This window comes from Marmota monax, unplaced genomic scaffold (assembly GCF_021218885.2).
Source record: "Marmota monax isolate L192 unplaced genomic scaffold, Marmota_monax_Labrador192_F-V1.1 WCK01_AAM20220418_F8-fsc00364, whole genome shotgun sequence".
NCBI lineage: Eukaryota > Metazoa > Chordata > Mammalia > Rodentia > Sciuridae > Marmota > Marmota monax.
Genome location: NW_026694525.1, coordinates 356,788 through 373,657, shown reverse-complemented (window position 1 = coordinate 373,657; position 16,870 = coordinate 356,788). Strand labels below are relative to the sequence as shown.

Below are 16,870 nucleotides of genomic sequence, written 5' to 3'. Positions count from 1 at the left end.
GTAGCATGTACCATTGAAATCACCTTGGAGTCCCTCTGCCTACCACTGCCTACTGTGAAAAGTTGGTAAATAATAAAGAGCCCTGCATTTATGGCTGTTATCACTATTCTGTCACTTGCTTTGCCCACTGGCCCTGGAGGAATTGCTTGGCTCAATGAAGGTTTCCGACTCTGTGCCTGTTGTGACTCTCACCCCAACACTGTAGGTGAGAAGCCAATAAGGACAGGGCTGGGCAAAGATGCAGAACCTTGAAAATCCTATCTTTAGGAACTGGAAGGGCCCTTAGAGAATCTCCAATTTTGCCATTTTACAGCTGGAACACAATTTGCCCCAGGCCATTAGAAGCAGGGATTAGTGTTAGCAGTCTAGGGAGACCAATATGGAAAAAAGGATAGTATAGCTCATTGCTTTAGTGCTGGTACTAGTAGCTGTATCTGCAAGTCTGAAAAGAACAGAATACAGGAGAAACAAGCCCATGGGTTCTGAAAGCAGAAACATCATCAAGAAGTTCAAACTACTGGGCTGGCTCCTTAGCAAAGGTTGAGGTAGGCCAGGGCCCTAGGTTAGGGGCAGTATGTTAAGAGCATGCCAGGAGCACTCCTGTTTACAAAAGAAACCCAAGGAAAGAAGGGAGGCTAGCACATAATAATTGTTCCAAAGGGCAGTATCAATTTAGCCAGGGACATCCTGGGCCTTGGCAAACAAGTAGACTCTGTAGTATGACAGGCCTGAGTTCTATCTCAGTTCTATCACTTTCTAGCTAGAATGACTTTGGATAAGTCACTTAATTGCTCTGAACCCCAGCCTCCCACTGGAATATAATATGAGTAATGCTGGTATCTACCTCATAGTATTGTTGTGAGGGTCACATAGGGCAATATATTCAATACTTCTCATACAGGGCCTGCCACCTCAGTCAGCATCACTTCCTCTTCCCCTCCTGTGGCATGACCAGACTCTTAACACATTTTCTTCTCTCTCTGCTCCCTGGCCCTGTCATACCTGCAGGCCCTGTCCATCCTATCCTTGTGCTCACAAGTTACCCACTAATCCCAGCTATGGTGTCAATGAAGACTTGAAAGACTTTCAAGTATCTGTAGATAAGAAAGCTAAGAGTTGGGGCTGTAGCTCAGTTGTAGAGCACTTGCCTAGCATGTGTGAGGCACTGAGTTCGATCCTCAGCACCACATAAAAATAAATAAATAAAAATAAAGGCATGTGTCCATCTACATCTAAAAAATATTTTAAAAAAGAAAGCTAAGAGGACATGCTCTGGAGTGTGGAACAGTGACGTGCTTCACCTAGAGACAGAAGGCTGGCCAAGAAGCCTGACCACGACATTGAAGGGAGAGGTCAGGTTTGGCCTCTTCAGGTGTGGCTGGGCTCGGCTGGCAGACAATAAGGACAAGACTCTAGTCTCCTGTAGCATTAGAAGGCAGTGCCTTCAGCAAGTCCCTCCATTAAAAGCTACAAGACGGAAGGTTAAATATAGCCCTTTCCAGTTGTCTGGGACATAGATTTATGAAATGTCAGAGTTGTATTAGAGTGAGAAACGATCTTATCTCTGCTCTGTTTTTAGAGTAGAAAGGAGGCAATAGAGAAGAGAAATAAATTGGGACTTTTAACAGTGGGTGATGGGAGGCCAGTAAAGGGTTTTGAGCAGTCAGGTCTGTTTTTTTAAAGATTCACTCTGGTTGCATAGTGGAGAATGTGCTGGAGAGTGGGAACAGGGGGCCCAGTGAAAGGGAGAGGGATTAGGATCTCTGAACCAAAGGAGAAGCTGTGAAGGTAGAAGGAGGAAATGGAGGGTGAGGCTGGGCCTTCATTCCAGGTGAGGGTTACCTCTTCTTCCCTCTCTCTGTCTCCCTCTCCTTCAGAAGAGAAAGGCTGGCTTACACATGCCCCTATCTTCTCACGGGCTCTTTTTACTAAAGACAATGTGCCCAAAGGTACCCACAGCTTTCATTCTATTGAAGGCCACCCATTGAATCCCTGTAGAGTCTGTTAGAAAGTTCTTCCTTGTGTAAAGGCCCCAGCTCTGCCACGGGAAGCTCCACTCACTTCATCTACTCACTTCACCTTGTGACAGCATCTCAAAGACCTGAAGACTAAATACTTCTTTCCCCTGATTCTTCTCCATGCCACGCAGTATATGCTCATCACAGGACTTTGTTTTTGATCTCATCACTCAGCTTTTCTAATGGCTTTAGCTGCCTTTTGAACATATTCTTGCCATAAAGGACCACCTAGAAACCCAGAGACACTGCATGGACTCATAATATGTCCTGATGGCTATTTCTGCCACCATAATAGCTTCCTGCACATTTCCAGGAACATAACTGAGTCATTATCTCCCCCAACCTGGCTTATCCTCTTCACAAGAATCCAGAGAGGGGTCATGGTATGGCAGAAGACCCCGAACTCCATTCTATCTTAGTACCAGAATGTCTGGCTTGAACTGTGACTAGAAAGCACTTGGTTCCTTGGAAGTAACCTGTGTGCAGAGATGACCATGAATAGGCACACCATTCTGGCCACTCCTTACTCCTGTGCCTCTGGATTGCAAAAACATTTAGCATATTTGCAGGAGTTCAGGAGATAGGTAAAACCCCAAGACAAACCAAGATCCATTTGTGGGACAAGGCCACAGAATCCTTGTTGACTTATAGAAAGTAAGAGATAGTCACATGCATGCATATACAAACAATTCCTCAGTCACTTTTATTATCCCTTTAGGGACCCAGAATATTTGTGTTGGGATGTGAACATATCCACCCTCTCTACCTCCACAGCCACCCAGCTGTGAACCTCCTGTACAGCATCTTTGCCAAGTGGCCTCCTTGTCCTCTTTATACACTATATCTCTAATTCTAAGGGACCCACTCCCTCCCAAGACAGCCCAGGCTGCTGCCCCACAGCTCTGACTGCAGAAAGCACCTCTACCTCGAACTCCAATTCCTCCCTTCTTCCCTCTGCTGAGCACGAAACCCTTCTTCCACAAACACTCACCTCCCCGACTCCAGAAGAGGGTGAGAGATTCGGCTCTCTCCATCCTAGCAGTGTGGATAACCAAGAATCCACTTCCAGTCAATCCTCATGCAACAGAAAAGTATGTTGCCGGTCCACACTGGAGACAGGGCTCTATGCTGTTCCAAACCCTGTCCCTGGGGTCCTCAGTGGGGTGCCTAGGGACTCTTCCTGAAGTCTGTTTCCCAGCACCCCGGCCGGGTCAGTTTGATCCCATCAATCACATGCTTCTCTGCCTGATGAAGTTGTCCCTGGGCAGCCCAGCAAGACCTAATTAAAAAAGTAAGATTCCCCCCACTCTACACCCACGGCCACGCTGCTCCTGTGTCCCTGGTTACCGCGGGACCAGCGAGGGGAGCTATCTGTGAGTTGGGCTTATCTTTTTCTAGATAAAGTTCTCAGCCAAAGGCCCTAGTCAGAGCAGCACACAGAGGGCTGACCTCCTGCTCAGCTGCTGTCCTGCAGGGAGGGGAAATGAACAGGAACTGGCCGTCTGAGTCAGCGCCCCTAGTCTATTGTCATGGCACAGGCCCCTTCCTTCCCAGAGGAGAGACGTGCACAGAGATAGGCCTTGTTTTTTGCAAGTCTCTCTTGCATATACACTTTCTCTCTTAGCCTGGGACAAGTCTGTGAACTATGGCTGGATGCAATTCAATTTCATTTCTCCAGCACTCAGAGAGGGCCTTTTGACAGCATGTAGAGGTCATCTCATTCCTATCACGCTAGCCATGGGCCAAGACAACTGGTCCCATTTAACAGGGGAGAAAACTGCAGCCCATAAAGGAATGGGAGGGTCCTTGCAAGATCCAACAGCTAGAAAACAATGAGTCTTGGAGTCCAACCTAGCTCTGCAGTACATGAGAAGCAACCTGCTGACCTTCCTCAACTGCTTCTCTCACCCCTACCCTGGTCAGTGGATTGCAGATTCTAGCAAAGTCTATTTGTTAGGGCACAAAGCATGAGAGAATCACTGGCTTTAAAACACTGAAAATATATCTTGTTCAAATTTGTTTCTGTATGTTTAGATGGACAAGGACCCAAGAAACAAGTTATGTATGCCAGAATCTTTGTTACTCAGTACTAAATGACTATACTGGTGAAATGAGCATGGTCAAGGGGCTGAGCCTGTGTTCCAGTAACCATCTTCTAATAAGAAGGGAGGTATTGCTGGTTCTTGCTAACAGAATGGAAAGAGATTCAGCATGAGCTTTGCTCTTTTCTGTCTCTGCCAGGGCACAGATAGATAGGGAAGCAGCTGGAGGGAAGGAATCTGAGGGTTCCCCTGGGGGAAACCACCTGTATTAATAAGACTTTCAATTATTTGAGGACAGGGCTAGGGCATATGGATCTTTCACCTTTAGAATGCATTTGTAGACACAATATAAAATCCATCAGAAAAAGACTGAGGTGAAATCTCCTGGCAAGGAGAATGTATTGTGTTTCTGAGGTTAGGATAGGGTGAGTTTCTAGGGGCAACAAATAGTTAACATCACCTATCACATTCAAGAATGTTAGTAGTAGGCTGGATCCTGAGCAGTGACTTTAGCAACATAGGGATGGGGTGGGGTGGGGGTGTGACCTTGGCAAAGATGGCTTCACAGGGGCCATTCTGCAGCAGGTTAAGGAGGGAAATGGGAGGGGATTGGAGACACCTCTCAGGAAATCTGGTTGTGGTTAGAGAGGAAAGAGCCATAGCTGGAGGGAGAGGCAGAGCTGCAGATGGGAGTTAGATGTTTGTCAGGATGGGAGAGATGGTGCATTTTTTCAAGTTGAGGAACTTCTGTGAAAACGGCTATTCCACCCTATTCTCTGTGCTCCTTGCATGTTGGACTTCATCTCAGACCAGCGAAACCAAAATTCCTGAAGGGTGGGGCACAGGCATTGATATATATTATTCTAAATCTCCCCTGGTTGAGAATCATTATGCTAATTCCTAATTCTTGGGAGGGACTGAAATCTAGTATAAAGCCCAGATAGTACAGAGGGCAAAGACAGCCTGAATGTTTTACCTCTTGCCATTGTCAGATTAACATGGAAGCTAAAACAACAGCCTTGGGAATCCTACTGCCTGGGCTCAAATCCCAGCCTTACCATTTACTGCTTGTGTACCCTTGGGCAAGCTACTTAGCCTTCATGAGCTATACAGCAGTTATATAATCTACAGTTTCTAATCTATATATCCCTTTTAGGAGACAATAAAAGTACATATAACATATAACATAAAGTTGTTGTATGGACTGAATGAGTTCATACCTACGAAATGTCTGCATTTTCTAGTGTCCCTCCTATTGCCTCTCTGACCAATATCTTGGGCCTCCACCTAGGGCTCAGGAGGGCCTCCATTATAAAATGTTGCTGGCCTTATCCTTAGCTTGGGTCTCCCACTGGCTCTGCCCTCTGGTCTGCTTCATCTAGGCCTGAGTTTGTCATCCTTCTCCCAGGTTACTTCTCACTCCAGATTCCCCTGGGTTGGGGCTGGCTGCTATTACTGTAATGGGAACTGTCATTGTTTATAGCCAGAGTCACATTATTTGAGACTTGAAGACTCTACAAATTAGATTCTCAGTCAATATTTGTCTTTTATCACTCAAACTCAAGTTCTGGGGTTCTTTTTACTGATCTCTGGGTAAACTACTGTCCCTAGGTGTAGAAAGAGTTGGTGTAAGTTTCATGGACTTGATTATTGGGGGGGTTGGAGGCCAGATGATGGTGGGAATGATCCTTAGACCCAGCAGTGTGACCTTTAGCTCTGTGGTTGTCCACAAAAGAGATCTTAACCTTTTCAACTTTGCTCCTTGTCCTAAGTAGACAGCACCTGTTCCCCAAGCTAGGCCATGGACCACCCAGGGAAGAGGAGGGGACTGGTGACAGAATTAAAGTTTGGGGCAGATATCCAGGAAGATAATCATGATGCAGGGGTAGATTTATCGAGTCTGGTAGGGGAACGAATAGAAGCAGCAGCAGTGTTCTGCCATGGGCCAGGGGCAGAAGTGTGAAGAGTGAGGCTAGGAAGCCAGAAAATCCCAAAGCCAGGTCCTGGAAGCAGGAGCTAAGTCCCAAATGCTCTAAGAGTCTTCAGTGATAATGAAGGTAGCTCACATGCAATCCTTGCTTGTCCATAGCAGGTGCTTTACATAGCAGGTGGGTAGGAATATTTCAAAGGAGCACTGTGCTAGGGATGGCACGTGCCTTTTATCTCTTATATGGCAAGAGGGTCACAGCACATCTTTGAGATAAGCTTAAAAGGCCTGAATAGCACCACCCAACCCCTCTGTCCTGGCCACAGAAGGAATTTAAAGAGGCAGCTCTGGCCCACCCTCCCCAATGCCAGAAACAGAACTCAAAAAACACTTCAACCAAATGGCAAGGGGCAAGTGGGAGTCTCATCCTGCTCCTGGGACTCCATACACCTCCCTCCATCTGTGTTCTGGGAGAACTTGACAGGAGACTGATTTTTGGAATAGAAAATCTGTTGTTGAGAGAAATGAAGGTTTCATCTAAGCTCATTTACTCCTCAGGGCTGCAGATGGCATTTAGGAGGTCATACAAGCTCAGATTATTTGGAGGTACTACCTACAGGTGATGAGGAACTCACCCGTTATTGTGTAGGACTTCCTACTAGGGATATATTTTTTTTGTCATTTCAAGCATATCTTGGCCTCTTTGCAATGTCAGAACCCTGTCCGTTTCTCCCAGGTTGGTAATGGTCACAGTCATGGCCATGTGGTCCAGGGGGTTTCTACCACAGTAATGAGAAAATCCCAAAAGTTACAAGGACAACTCTGGGTCATTGGTGGCAGTAGTTGTAGGACAGCAACTAAAATGTTGCCCACATTAATCTCTGTAGCTGGGTGACCTTGGGAATATCACATCTTCTCTGTGTGGCTATAAAATGAGGTTCATGATTTCTAAGCATATGCCTCACCTTTATTAAAATATCTGGGTTCCCCAGCCCCACATAAAATAAATCAAATACCTAGGTTCCAACATGATAGAGACAAAAAGTCTGCTTTTTCCATTGAAGACTTTTCAATGCTGACACAAAAATAATGATAGTCATGGTCATATAAACACACTGTGCTCCTCCAAGGGTCCCTCCACATCCTCCTCAACTCCTGTTGAGATCAAGTGATCCCTAGAGACACTTCTATTCTGATAGTCTTAAGGCATAACATGGCAGCTCACAAGACAAGTGCCCCTTGCTTACTACATAGCAGATGCTTCACATGCAGCATTTTCATCCTCACAATCATCCTATGCTGACCAAAGAGGCAATGGAAGCTTTAAGAGTTTCTTAGGCCAGTTCTCTAAAGAAACACATGACTTATAAGTGGTCCAAGTCACTGAGAACCAGAGCAGCAGTGGAAGTCTTCACCATGTTCTTTTTTTTTAATTTTTTTTTTGAGAGAGAGAATTTTAATATTTATTTTTTAGTTTTTGGCAGACACAACATCTTTGTTTGTATGTGGTGCTGAGGCTCGAACCTGGGCCGTGCGCATGCCAGGCGAACGCGCTACCGCTTGAGCCACATCCTCAGCCCCTTCACCATGTTCTTAATAAGTCATTCTGATCTCTCCACAGAGGTTAAGCATTTCAGAGGAGGAAGAAAACATAATATTTTCCTGATTATTCCCCAGCCAAGACTAGAAGTAGAAAGCTTCACTTGCTTCATCAAATTTCAATGGCACCTACACTCAGAGAAGACAGGGTGGCTGCTACCTGAAGCCACCTGGTAGCACAGGCTTAGGCTGGTTTTGTTATCTATGGGGGAGCAGTGCTGAACATTACCAGCATTAGTCCATTTTTGCTGTTGCAAATACCAAATACTCAAGGCTGAGTAATGTATAGAAAAAGAGGTTTATTTAGCTCACAGTTTTGGAGGCTGAAAGTCCAAGATTGGGTGGCCCCATCTGCTTGGCCTCTGGTGAGGGTCTCCTTAGCTACATCACAACATGGCAGATGTTGTTATGGTGGCAACATGTGCGATAGGAATAAATCACATGGCAAGACAGGAAACCAGAGGGATTCAGGGTCCAGGCTTGCTCTTTTGTAACAACTGATTCTCATAGGAACTAACTAGGGTCTCATGAGAGGTACATTAATCCCTTCTGAGGGTGTGTCTCTCCAGTGACTTCACCACCTTCCACTAGGTCTCACCTCTTACAGGTTCTACCACCTCAACACCTCCACACTGACCTTTTAGCACGTGAAACTTTGAGGTATACACTCAAACCATATTCAAACCATAGCAGTATCTGGCACTTTTGTTTCAAAGTATTTGTATACACATTACAGTAAGGCTTTATGCTATGGAGCATTTTACACCTTGCAAGTTCCTTTAGAATACCCTGGATCAAGCCAGGTGCAGTATTGTGCACCTGTAGTCCCAGAACTTGAAAAGCTGTGATGGGAGAATAGCTTCAGCCCAGGAGTTAAAGACCAACCTAAGTAACATAGTGTGACCCCACCTCAATAACAAATGAACAAACAAAGTAGGTATTCTAGAGCATTTCTTCTTGACATAGCTCTGTTAAGGTGGTTGTGGTTATTATCACCCTCACACTGCAGATGAGAAAACTGAGGATACAAAGAATGAAATAACTTCCTCCAAAGACCCTATACTCATTTCACCGCATCTCCCCATTCTTTGTGGCTCCCTCTTTCCACAAAGTAAGACACCTAATTTTTTTTTTGTTTTTATTTTTGAACTTGGGGGTACTCAACTACTGAGCCACATCTCCAGCCCTATTCTGTATTTTTTATTTAGAGACAGGGTCTCACTGAGTTGCTCAATGCCTTGCCATCGCTGATGCTGACTTTGAATTTGCGATCCTCCTGTCTTAGCCTCCCAAGTTGCTGGGATTACAGGGGTCCATCACTGCACCTGGCTGAAAGACACCTAATTTTTATTGAGGTCTTTCAAATATATTTCCTGATTCAAGCAAATGATATGGCTTGTTTGATAAAATGATTTGCCAGTGAAATTATTCTGTGTTAATTATTTTATTATTATTTGCACAAACAACATTATAACATTAAGAGAAATATAAGGGAAAGAAAAAACCCACCAAACCTGCAACCCATAATCAATCAAGTTCATTTCATCACAATTCTCTTCCCATTCTTGACTATATGCAGGATTTGTATAGCTCAGCATAGGGACAGTTTTATATTATGCTTTTGTATGTTATACTTTCTTATAAGCATTGTCCATGTTGATCAATAGTCTTCATAACTAGCTCTCACATGGCTCCATCAATATTTCATGATTTTTGTGGCTGGGGATCAAACCCAGGGCCTTGTACAGGCTAGGTGAGTGCTCTACCACTGAACAACATCCTCAGCACATTCACCATATTTCAGTGAGGTTGTATATATCATATTTATTTAGCCATACCACTGTAATTTGACATTAGGGTGACCATTCCATTTTTTGTACACCCACTGTTAGCCTCCTTCTAGTTCTGGCCTAAAAAATATAGGGGTATCATGACTGACCCCAACCCTTAGGATGTTTGGTGGTCTAGAATTTTATCTTCTTCTATACCTTCCAATGGACTCATTAAGTTTGGTTAGGAAATATGTCTTTAGGAAAAAGACATGTTCCCTGGGGAACAGGGACAATTAACTGCATGACTGACAGTTGTGGGAGGTAAGGAACACTAGGAAATAATTTGGGGGCCTAGAATTTTAACTTCTTCCATAACTTCCAATAGACTCATTAAATCTGATTAGTAGCTATATCTTTAGGAAGAAAGCCCCCAGAAGAATAGGGGCCAAATGACTTCCTTCTCTCTGTCATTTCAGCTTCCATTATATTGCTATTAAAAATGAAATTATCAGGTACAGTTGGCACATGTCTGTAATCTCAGTGACTCAGGAGGCTGAGGTAGGAGGATTACAAGTTCAATTCCAGCCTGGACAACTTAGAAAGATCTTATCTCAAAAATAAAATTTTAAATGTCTGCAGATGTAGTTCTGTGGTAGTATACCTCTGGGTTCAATCTCCGTTACTACAGGGACTGGGGTTGTGGCTCAGTAGTAGAGCACTCACTTAGGACATGTGAGGCATTGGGTTCGATCCTCAGCACCATGTAAAATAATAATAATAATAATAATAATAATAATAATATTGTCCATCTATAACTAAAAAATAAAATAATTTTTAAAAATCTCCATTACTTACCTAAATAAAAATAAATAAAGATAAAATAAAAAGGACTGGGTAGATGTAGCTCAGTAGTAGAGTACTGGTTTCAATCCCCAGTACTGCAGAAAAAAAAAAAGAGTTGGTGAGAAATTCAATGACAGGGCCAGGTCAATTGTCAAAATGCCTTGCAAATGCAATGAGGTGATTCTTTCATTTTATTTAGACATGGGTAAGAGACTGGGGACTCATTTTCATACTGAAGCACAGGTCACCTTGCTCACAGTGCTGGTGCATCTGCTTGGGGGGAGGAGGAAGTTGGAAATCAGCATGATACCAGTTCTCTCTGGATCTGAAGCCTCTGATAACACCAGGTTTAGGCTTAAATACAAGAACCCTCCACTTTCTCACTAGCTCAGGCATCCCCCACTCTAGTTTCTGGACTCAACACAGAGCCTCCAATGAATTCAATTATTCCAACAATACAAATATGCCATCAAACAGACATATGTGGGACTTCTACCAAGCTGGGGATCACATTCCCAGTTGCTATAGAGATTTGCTCAACATACCAGAACAGAGTCATGGTCCCCTACTTCCACCACACCCTGTCTCCAGTGTTACTAACTCCTTCCACAGCTGCAAAGATGCTGAAAAGCACATGGCATGGTGCAATAGGCACAGGCTTGGAAGGCAGACAGATTTAGGCTTCAAATCTTGGCTCCACAACTTTCTTGTTATCAGATCATGGGGCAGCTCTCCCTCTGAGTCTTAGTTTTCTCAATTGTAAAATGGCATTTATAGTCCCTGTCTGGTGGCTGTTCTGAGTGGTAAGTGAAGTGGCGGATGAAAAGTGTGGGTATGTGCTGGGCACAGTGGTGCATACCTATAATCCCAGAAGCTCAGGAGGCTGAGACAGGAGGCTATCGAGTTCAAAGCCAGCCTCAGCAATGGCGAGGTGCTAAGCAACTCAGTGAGACCCTGTCTCTAAACAAAATACAAAATAAAGCTGGGGATGTGGCTCAGTGGTTGAGGGGCCCTGAGTTCAATCTGGTACTAAAAAAAAAAAGGTGTGGGTATGCAATAGGTGTGGGTGTGTGACGAATATTGGTTCCCTTTTTCTTCTCTGTGGAATACTAGTTCAAATAGATGGCTCCTATATGCACAACTATGCACATGCTGGATAGTGGCAATGACATTAGCACACATCCCCTTCCATAATACATACAGATTCACAGGGCAACAAGGCTACATTTACATACCCAAGAGGTAAAAGGGGCTATGAGAGTGAGTGAGAAATCAATTCCAATTTCTAAGCCTGGAAGATAAGGCTTTCCAGCCTTAAAGCAACCTGTGCTCTAAGGTCGCCCTGCTGGGATTTCACATGCTATAACTGTCCCACCTCCTCCCCCACCCCCTCCTGCTGTTTGCAGCTGTTTACCCCATCCAGCTGCACCATTACTAGGCTCAGCTCACGTGGCTGCTCCCTGTGGTTTTTCAAACATGCCCGGCCCACTTCTGGCTCCAGACCACAGGGCAAAGGTCCACAGTGTTTCCCCCATCTGCAATCATCATCACTCTTCTTCACTTGAAAAGTAATTTCAACTTTCTTCCTAGCTAGCTCACACTACATTCTCCTAACATTCTGCAATCATGCTAAGGAACCCGCCTAAGGATTCCTAGCTTTTTATAGCCAAAGGATGGAGGTCAAACAGGTAAATGACTTGCCTAAGATTCTCCCTGCAGGTTCACAGGCAAGAGAGACCAGAAGCCAAGCCTTCTGAGTTCTGGTTAAAGGCTCTTTCCAACTCTTTCATTTTCCCCACCCTTTCAAGTTGCAGTCTTTGAAAAGCTCATGTTTTCCTAGAGGAGATAAACATTCAATAATAACTACAAAAATGACAATATCAGCACTGATAAAATTATATAAAAGGTACCAGATTAGAACAGAAGAAGGAGTGATGGACTCTGTTCATTAATTTTGTATGGAGGAAGGAGGTCAGTTATGGAAGAGAAGATGTGACATTGGATAAGGGTTTTAAAGAATGAATAGGAAATTGCCAGGAGGAGATGGGGTTTGGGGGAGGTGCTTCAGGCATGGAAATATAGAATGGGGAATTTTGGAGAACCACAAGTCATTTAATATGGCTAGACCATCCAGTTCAAGGTGAGATGTGATAGCAAGTGAGGCTGGAGAATTAGGCAGAGTCTGGTCACAGGTCTCTAAAAATGATTAAGGAACACCCACTTTACCTTAGTAATTGGTGCTTCTCAAATCTCAAGCACTGTTGTTTCAGTTTCTCAACCTTTGCCATTCTCATGCACCACATGTACTACTATCTAATTATTTTATTCAAAAAGACTTTAAAAACACTTAACCTTTTCCCAATAAAAATATATATATATGAGAATCTGTATATTTGATATACTAGCTGTATTTTTTAAATATGTATTAATATAACAGAACCTTAAAAGGTAAGAAGAGTTTTCTCTCTACCACATACAGTGATCTTCTGGGCCTCCTGGGATCCACTCCATACCTGGGAAACAATCTTGACCCACTAGACCCAAATTAACAGGGCTTGGGTTCACAGCAAGAGTGCCGGGGAGATCATTGGTTGCTGTATTAGGCATGGCTAGAAGGACAAATGTGGAGGCAAGGAGCCAGTTTAAGAATAAGCAAGAGTGGATAAAGGTCTCAACTCAGATGCTGGCAGTGGAATAAGAGGAGGAGTAACTGTGTCTCAGAGGGAGTCTCAATAATGAATGAATGGCTGGGTGAAGGAATGAGTTAAAACTGTAGGTGTGAGGTGAGGGAGAGAGAGAAGTGAACATGATTCCCAAGTTCCTAGTCTGGGTTACTAGAAAAATAGTAGTGCTATTAAAAGAAAATGGAAGAGAGAAAGGGGACAGGATATGCTCAGTTTAGTGGGAGATACTTGTGGGGCGTTCAGGTGGAGATGGAGAAGTTGGCCATGTTAGTTAGTCTGAGCAGCAAAGAGAGATCTGGAGGCCATGCCTATAGAGGTGGTCTCCTCAGGTGTGGCCTGCACTGCTAAGGGAGAGGGTATAGAGAAAAGTCACAAGCCTAAGAGAACTCTGAGGAAAGGATATTTGCATAAAAGGGTGGGCAAAGGAAGAAATGCTTCTTCATCCACAAAGCCTTTCCTAGTTACTGCAGGACAGAAATATATCCTATAGTCAGGGTCACTCTCTCCTTGAGACCATGAGCTGATTATTTCCAGTGGTTGCCCCTCCCTTCCACCCCCAGCCCCTGCTCCTGGTGCTGGAGATCAAACCCAGAGCCTTGTGCACACTAGGCAGGCACTCTACCATTGAGTTGCATCTTTAGCACTTTTTATTTTATTTTATTTTTATTTTTAGACAAGGTCTAAGTTGCTCAGGCTGGCATAGAACTCAATATCCTCCTGTTTCAGAATCCTGATTAGCTGAATTACAGACATGTGCCACCATACCTGGTTTGTCTTCCATCTTTGACCATCCTATGGGCAGTTGGTAGGTAGAAGGATAACCATTGTTTTTCTCTAAGTTAGTCCAGTGGGAGTGAGTGCTCTACTAGGGACTCTGAGACTGCCTAGGGATGTGATAGAGAAGACATTGTGTTGGGGGTGAAGGCCAGGAGATGGAAGGGAGAGGGAAGGAGAAGTGGTCATGAGGCCACTTCTTCCTGCTACCAGAGACTGTTCCCATAGCTGCTGCCTCCAGGATGACTCTGGATTGGAGCTGCCATTGAAGATACAAAGCAACATCTAAGAAATGGCAGCAGCCAATGACTGTCCCAACCTGTCACACCAGCAAGTATGTGGAAAGTTATCCTCAAGTTTCCAGATAAGGCCGCAAAGAGCATCGCTGTGTAACACCAGTAAGGCTTGAAGCCTCCAGTTCCCTGGCAGAGAAGCAGGATGTTATGAGGTACCATTCACCTACTAATATTGGCCTTAGAGGAGTGTGTTCCCCCAAGAGTCCAAAGAAACTTCAACAGAATCTGTCCTTGGCTCAGTCTACCACAGGAACCCAAATTCAGCCCACTCAGGAAGCCAAACAAAGCTGTGTTCTGACAGGTGGACCCCCAGCAGTTGTTACCCAGTCTGCCAGCACATCCCAAAGTGAATTTCCTGTAGTTTCCTTCTCCCTGACACCATGTGATGCCCCCTACCCCAGGACTGGTTGGCTCTAGACAACTGCTCTCAAGTGCATGTCCAGCTGAGTCCCCAAGAAGAAGCAGAGGCAACCCTTGGGACCTGAGCATGGAATGCTTTCAGCAAAACACCAATTCATTTATTGCTTTCTTGTGGTAAACTTGAGTTAAACTTGGCAAAACTTTTCCTTCCTTTCCACTGGCCTCAGTGGTGAATGAGAATTTCCCAAATGATCAGAAAGGGAATTCTGGGCTTCTCCAGGACTCTGTGTGAGGAGGGCCTCTGAGAAGGAAGAGAGAACACCATGGAAGAGGAAGGAGAGCATGAAGAGAAAGTGCACTGGTCCTAGTACATGAGGCCTGACCCCAGGTAGCAATCAAAGGTGCTTCTGAGTGGCCAAGGGGTAGGTGCCAGGGTGAATGGAACAAGTGAAGTTGCTACCATGTCCTTCTTGCACCACCTTGCAAAGGTGAACTAAGAAAAGTTGTCTTCAGACCCCAATTTCCATACTGTGAGCATCCAGGAAGAAGTTGTTGGGGAAAACTATGTCAGCACCCTTGAGCCCATGTCTGAAGGGGCCCAAGGGGCAAAGCAGAATATATCAAGGGGTAGGAGGGCAAAAAACTCAAGGCTGGCCAATGCTCTTGTCCATGCAGTGAGAAGAGCTCTGCCAGGGCTGGGGTAGGGAGATGGGGGGCAGGGCATTACACAGCAAGAAACGAATTTGTCTGGATCATTCTGTGCATGCAGCATAGGACATAAAGAGCCAGGAGAGGTGTAGGTGTATAAGTGCGGGGCGAGCATGGGGGCTGCGGGGAGGCGAAGGTTTGAATAACAAAGGAGGCTTGTAAAGGATAAGCCATGCATGGTTCCAAGACTCTGCCTACTGGATCCAGCGAGAAATCACAGTCCTAGCAATAAACTTCAGTCATTGGCACGTTGCTCACTTCCCAGATACTCCAGCCACCCTCCAGAGGCTACACGGGGTTGCTGGAGAAGGAGCCAGCTCCTGCCAGCTCAGGGAGCTCAGACTTATGCAATTCAGCCTGGCACAGGAGCAGGGGAGCTGGGAGTTCACCGCATCTCCCTCAGACTTTCTCCCCGCCCCCTGCCAGCCCCTGCAAGTCGCGCCGAGGGTCAGGGGCCCTGCAGCGCGGCAGCAGCGAGGTGGGTGGGGGGAGGCCCTGGCTGAAGGAGCCCCAGAAAAAAGGAGGGAAAGGAAGAGAGTACCTGTTGCTGAATGCATCCTGCTTTGGCTCTTACTCCTCGGTTGCTTGTGGTGAGAGTTGCCCATCATTCTGTTCTGGACTGGCAGCTACCGCGGCTGCCGCCGGCGCCACCACCACCTCCTCCTCCTCCTCCTCCTCCTCTTTTTCCTCCTCCTCCTCCTCCTCCTCCTCCTCCTCCTCCTCCTCCTCCTCCTCCGCCTGTGCTCCTCCCCAGGTGCTTACATCACCTCAGCTTTGCTTTTCTCACACATGGCTCTTCTAAATCCTACTTGTGCCACTGCCTCAGAATTGTCCAGACCTGACCCTCTCCCTTGGACTAAAGCCTGCTAGGAGCTTCTCTCAGTCAGTCATTCAGTCAGTCTCTCTCTCTCTCCCCCCTCTTTCTCTCTTCCCCTCCCTTTTCCCCTCCCCCCTGCTCAGTGCTTCACTCAGGTCGAGCAGCCTAGGTTCCAAAAAGAACCCTAGCGAGCCCCGAGTGTAGCCCCCTCTTCATATGCCTCTGCATGCAGAGCCAGCCTGGGCACCCTCCACGATCTGAGTTGCCCGCCCTCACCGTCCCTGGCTGCCTCTGTTTTCAGCGCTGTCATTCCTGCCGCCGCTCCCTCGCTCGATCTGCAGAAGCTTGGAGGAGCGAGGGGCCAATAACAGAGCCTAATCCGGGAGTGTGACAGGGACCAGTGAAGGAATGTGCTACCCAGGAATTCTAAGTGACACAGCTCCCTGTTCCACTGGGGGACGGATCCAGTTCTGTAAGTGACAGCTGCCAATGGGCTCTGGGCTCTGGTCCTGACAGAAACCTGGAGAAATTTGGGCAGAGCACGAGGCTGCCAGGCTGCAGGTTTGGAATTTGCACAGCCAAATGCCTCAGGAACGCCCAATGCGCGTACCTGCTTTCTTGTCAGACACACCTGAAGCCTCACTCCACTCTCCCCTCCCTTGCCTGCCTTGCCTTCCCAGGGGAGGGAAGAGCTAGCAGCCCAGAGATTCACAGACTGAAACTGGGACCCTCCTCAGCCAATGAGAGGGCTTCTTCCAAGTCCCACAGTAAATCCATGCGCACGCGCACTCTCGTTCTCGCGCACACGCAGCTGCTTGCCACTCGTGCTGCAGCCCTGCGGGATAAGTGACAAGGGGCAGGTGGTGCTGGCTCAGCAGCCTGTTCCAGCTCCAACAACATGGCAGTGAACAAGAGCTACAGCTCTTGGAATCAACTCTGCCCAAGCTAGACAGCCTTAAGTGACTTCATTTACTCAGGCGAGTCTGGCACTGCTCAGTGCTGATGTCATCAGACTCGCACTCATGAGGAC

General features: G+C 46.0%; 1 protein-coding gene across 4 annotated transcripts in view; it reads right to left on the bottom strand.

The window, feature by feature from the left end:
- Nhsl2 (NHS like 2) overlaps positions 1 to 16,870 on the bottom strand; it is a 290,609-nt gene that overhangs the window by 84,407 nt on the left and 189,332 nt on the right. The window contains exon 1 of one of the 4 annotated variants that reach the window (XM_046420225.2): positions 3,010 to 4,142. The exons of the other annotated variants lie outside the window; for them this stretch is intronic. Within the exon in view, the coding sequence (XP_046276181.1) occupies positions 3,010 to 3,052 (43 nt within the window). The 5' untranslated portion in view covers positions 3,053 to 4,142. Of the gene's footprint in view, positions 1 to 3,009; positions 4,143 to 16,870 lie in introns of those variants that run through there. 4 annotated transcript variants of the gene reach the window in all.